Raw genomic sequence first — 5,237 nt, 5'->3', positions numbered from 1 at the left:
TGGAATTATATCCAACCTGACACTTCTTAGTAGTGACCCCAGCTAAGGCATTTAATACTTACAATAGGTCTTTTAGTTACTATATAGAACTTTCCAAAAACTGTCTTCTCATACCCTACACTTCCTTTTGCAAGAGATCAGAATGCAGCCATAAGGGAATGAGTTTAGTGCCTAAGCACCTCTTTCACACACCCTTAACTGTTTGGTTAAAAAAAGCAGTATTTACTAGTATAAACCACTTTGGGGGAGAATGTGTTAATTACCAAATATCACTAAAGAACTTGAGTCTCTTATAGAAGTTTTATTGTTATTTCATTACAATTAAACAGTTTCCATGCTCTCTCCTTCCCAAAAGGTGAATTTGAGAGTGTGCAACAGGCATTTCTTAGCTACAAAATATCACTAGCAATAGGTATCAGTCTTAAGAAAATATGAAAAAAAATTCATGTAATTATGACAAGGTGCAAAACTTAATGTAAATTAGTTCCTAAACATATAAACTCTACAATGTTTCCATAAGCTAAATGGATATTTAACAGGTTTAGAATATGACAAACATGTTAGTACTAAGTAAAAAGCCCCTAACTGAATAATGGTTGCACCTAAAACCAGTTAAGGAAAGTCCGTGGGGAAAAAAAAATTCTTACTAGATTTGTGCCATTTATCCTGCGACAGCTTAGTAGTGAATGGACACTACTTTGTGTAAAATAGTAAAGGCTTAGGGATAGATTGCCATACTCATCCCTCAAATGATCGGAATACTTCTAGTACTGTTTTACAGTATTTTTCCAACAATTTTAAGTATAACCGGTAAGCATTTCAAGCCTCTAATTATTCTAATATAATTTTCCTTTACTTAACGATATGGTCTTCCTTAAGATAAAGGATGGCCCAGTGCCTTGTACACAGTAAACACTTTAAAAATGAATCATTCACTCACAATAAATTATACAATATCTAGTTATCGAAAAATTTGGACTCACTTGCTATTACCTTTTCATGCCAACTTAAATTTAAATTCGTAAGTGTGTAAGCTCAAATTTTTATATTACATTTAATAGGTTTGACACATCAAAAAGCACAAACCTCAAGTGAAGGCACCATGAATAGAAGTCATGAAAAGGACTAGTCAAGACTATTCAATATACACAATATATCATGTAGACATTATGGGGAATTATAATCTGTTAGTTCTTAGAAAGGCTATGAACATAACATACATAGACATGCATACAACTATAATTGCAGAGATTTGTTTGCAAAGGTTATTTGTTATATACTAAGGATAAATTGTGCCTGGGTAAGAAAATGGGTAGTTTGTTCAGGACGCATAGTTATGTCTAAAGAGTAGTGACATGGGTCTGACAGAAATAAGAGGAACAGCACTATTTAAAACAATAGGTAGTTTTGTTAACAACAGCTGAGAGGGAACAACATTTACTTTTACCCGGTCTTTGCGAAAAGAACATAAAGTTATAATGGAAAAATGAAGGTTACAAAAAGGCTGCTAAAGTACAGATGTTTTATGGTTTCAATGAAGGCAATTAACTAGATGTAAGAGGGTAAGGAAGAGGTCAGAAGCCTAAGGAGACCAAGAGGTTAGTAGTGGAATAATCGTCTAGAAAACTTCATTGTTAGTGTTTCAATCCTTGAACAAAATCAATCTGTACTGTCTCAAATTAAAAAAACAAAGCAGTAACATAAGCATAACATAGCATTGCACCTTATGTCAGGAAGGAAAAATGTGATTGGACTAAGATCTAGCAGTGACATATATCTAGCAATGATAAATATGTAGATATTAACAATTAACTAATGACAATTTTAAATAGCAGTTTGTGATTTGTTACTTTTATATACTTTATACAATAACCTTGCTAACCAAAACAAGGTCAAGCTAAAATACAATAACAAACAATTATTAGTTCCTACCATTTTGGATTGTAGGCTTTATTGTTGTTATCTCTCCCAGACTGTAATTTTTAAAAGTCATGCCTTCCTCATAAACCTCATTTACTTTGCTGTCTTCCAATTTGTGAGTTGTGAATTTCAATCCCTAGTAGACCAACTGTAATTCTACAACACTCCCCAGATATTCTGATGATCTATTAGTGAAGCTCAAGGGAAGCCATTAACTGATGTCATTGGTGTAATGAAAAAGTCATGAATCATTAACATTTCAGCATTAAGTATTTACCTGAAGACTAAAACTAACAGATGGTAAATTCCTTGATAATTTCTAGTGTTCCGTGCTCAGCTACTATATAATTCTGATTGCAAGTCCTACGGCCTCTTCATCTGAAATATTTCCAACATCTTAGAACAGTAATCCATAACATTAAGAAACTGATTATTATTCTTCCTCTCCATTCCCTTTCAAAACTACTGGTTGATCCAAAAGAGTAAATTTGACATGGAACAATTATGAAAACGTCAATTTCTATGGTCAATAGTGATTTTATGAGAAACAGGTTTTCTGCTTGACTGATACTAATATACTAATTCATTCAACCAAATTTTTAAATTAAAAGGAACTAATGGAAGACAATTTATTGATATAACTTAATGAATTAGTCTTAGACTCTTACAATCTACCAAATCTTAGCTATATGTCAACTATATGGCATTAATTACTAACTACTCTATTAAAGCTGTCTTGAAGTCACTGTGGCTTCATCAACATTTATAGCAGCATTGTCACTTAGCATTTTTTTTTTTTTAGCTTTGAAGAATTTAGGCCTTATGCCAACCATGAGAGAGTTCAAAGTATTAGTTGCCTATCAATCCTGAATTAATCTTTCCACTAAACAAATTTCATTTCCCAGAAGAAAAGCATCAGAAGAGATTTTGGATTCAAGTAACTTAGGGAACTTTCAGTAGCTAAGCCTGAAATTCACATAATCAGGGGTCTACTAGTTAATTTCAAACTAAAATTGCAATCATTTTTTTTTTTTGCCAAAGCCCTTTCCTACCTTTTTCCAACAGCTTTTTCATGGTATCCTACTCTTGCTGGTTTGCTTCAATCACTGTCCTGTCATAAGGTGAGCTTTCATTCCTTCTCTGCCAACAGCATTTTCTTCAGATATGTATAGACCTGGTGAATCTGCTCTCCTACTACTCTTATGTTTAAAGATGTCCTGGTTCACCCTTAAGCTACCAGGTACCCACCTTTCAGACCTATGGGCTAAATCTTAGCAATGAGGCAAAACCATCCCATGCAAAAGAAAAAATTTTTTAAAAATCTAGTTCTTCCACTATGATAAACTAGGAGGTGCCAACTCCATGATATCATCACTGCTTTCATGTTTCATTTATACCTTCTTCACATTTCATACCAGTAAAACCTAATGACAATGTTTGGAGATGGTCAAGCTTATTTTAGCTTAAGTTTCTATTAAGCAATGAAATTTAACGGAGTAAGGCAAAAACCTCTGAAAGTTAAATTAATCCTACAAATTCCAATGGAAAATTGTTGCACTCCTCTACTTCAGTTCTCCCTCACTACCATCATCCACTGAAACTGTACAAGGCACAATTTCCCCAGAAACTTTTCTCATATTCAAGTTCTCCTTCAAAATAAGTCTAACCGTCTCTTTATCTAAAGATAACTTTTCAGCCATCATTCTTACAGTTAATCGGCTATTAGAACGAACCAAATCTCTAACCTTCTCAACATTTTCATTGGTCCTGTGGGTGATTGGTCGACCACTCCGTGCATCATCATGGACATCATCCCTACCTTCCTTAAATCTTTTGTGCCAGTCAAAAACTCTTGCTCTTGACATTACTTCATCCCCATAAGCTTCTTTTAACATTTCAAGTGTCTCACTGGCAGATTTGTTTAGCTTTACACAGAGTTTGATATGAATTCTTTGTTCTAAGTAACGGTCACTCATTTTTACACCATTAGGAAGCATGCTTGTCTATACTCTATAACTACAATACTGATTCAGGGACCATGAAAAGATTTTTTCTGCAAAGTAAAGCATGTTCCACTAGGGCCACTTCTCTGCTTCCACAAGTCAGACAATAAAAACTAGTCTCATGTAATGGTCACACCTTGTGAATTATACAGCAGTGGATTAAAGATTTTTGGAGGTGTCTCAGAATCAGATCATCCCAGCTTGTATTTTTCCTACCTACAAAAAAAAAGGGGGGGGAAAGGTATTCAGTACTGATGATGCGAGGCAAGTTCTGCAATATTAACATTCTCTATTTTTAGCTCATATTCAATTGCTTAGCTTCCATAAAAGGAGTAATATATTTCCCAATGCTAGAACTTGTCACTGGTGATTAGAAAATGTATCTATATTTAACAATCTATCAGATTTTTCCTCATCCACTGAAAATACTTCATTTAACTAGAGTGCTTTGCAGTAACAGAATTAAACTACGTAACTAAAGCTTTGGACAACTCTAACCTTAATTTGGTCTTTTAGAGTGAGAAATTACTCCAAGGACTTACTTACAAAGGTCAGCAAAATTAAGAATCCACAAAGAAAGCCCTAAACTCACCAAGGTTCATTGTAACTCCAGACAGGATCCAAAGAAGAGGTTTAAATCTCAGCTTTGGGTTTAATGGAGAATTATTATACCCTTCTTTCTAGGTTAGCCTCTTAAAGCATTATCAGTCTTAAGAGGCCACATAAAAGGGTTATTTTTAGTATTTACTATACCTTCTGTCACATTTTACTATTATTTCCTAATTTTCAATGGGAATGTAACCTAATTGCTAGCAATTCTGATTTATTGGGGGGGGGCATTTTATGTTTATACAAATTCCTGAAAACACTGTTTCAGAGCAAGGGAACATTCGTGTATCCCTATAGTGGTAACACAGGATACTCCTTTAAGGGAGGTTAATATTAGGGATACAAATCTTACTACCTGATACTGCAAAATCACATAGTAACTTTCAGTTTTCCAAGGCCTTCGAAGCCCTCAGCCTCAGGAACTCTCAGTGCCTGCCTGTTTCTATGGCAAATGCGTTTTAACAGTTCACATCTTCCAAGCAGCGACACTGTAGCCAGGGTGGCCCTTCCACGAAGCACCTAGAAAGACAAATTCAAGTGCTCCAAGTTAAAGCAGGACAAGGTAACAGAAGAGAGGCTGAGCCCTGGAGGGGCTGCTGGCCGTAACTTTGTAGCTGGGACTGTCTCTCACGACAGGATCCGGAACAGAGGCTGGATTGTCTGTCCCGGGTTTAAGAGAGAAGAGTGCTCTACCCCTCTGTTCTG

At 35.2% G+C, this 5,237-nt stretch overlaps 1 protein-coding gene and 2 non-coding genes across 3 annotated transcripts in view; all 3 read right to left on the bottom strand.

Moving 5' to 3' along the window:
• Positions 1–286: 286 nt before the first annotated feature.
• Positions 287–5,208, bottom strand: LOC114023491 (protein GVQW3-like). The gene is made up of 2 exons (XM_027836149.1): positions 4,888–5,208; positions 287–4,139 (listed from the first exon to the last, which is right to left on the bottom strand). Exon 2 carries the CDS (start codon positions 3,915–3,917, stop codon positions 3,483–3,485), a length of 435 nt encoding a protein of 144 aa, XP_027691950.1. The 5' UTR covers positions 3,918–4,139; positions 4,888–5,208; the 3' UTR covers positions 287–3,482.
• Positions 4,523–4,645, bottom strand: LOC114023898. The gene has a single exon (XR_003566847.1). It is a non-coding gene; the product is annotated as a small nucleolar RNA SNORA26 (small nucleolar RNA).
• LOC114023900 overlaps positions 5,151–5,237 on the bottom strand; it is a 114-nt gene continuing 27 nt past the window's right edge. Inside the window, exon 1 of the small nucleolar RNA XR_003566848.1 lies at positions 5,151–5,237. This exon is cut by the window's right edge and continues 27 nt beyond it. This is a non-coding gene — a small nucleolar RNA (small nucleolar RNA SNORA26).

Source organism: Vombatus ursinus, unplaced genomic scaffold (assembly GCF_900497805.2).
Source record: "Vombatus ursinus unplaced genomic scaffold, bare-nosed wombat genome assembly UNPS02014818.1, whole genome shotgun sequence".
NCBI lineage: Eukaryota > Metazoa > Chordata > Mammalia > Diprotodontia > Vombatidae > Vombatus > Vombatus ursinus.
This window is presented reverse-complemented; position numbering and strand designations above follow the sequence as displayed.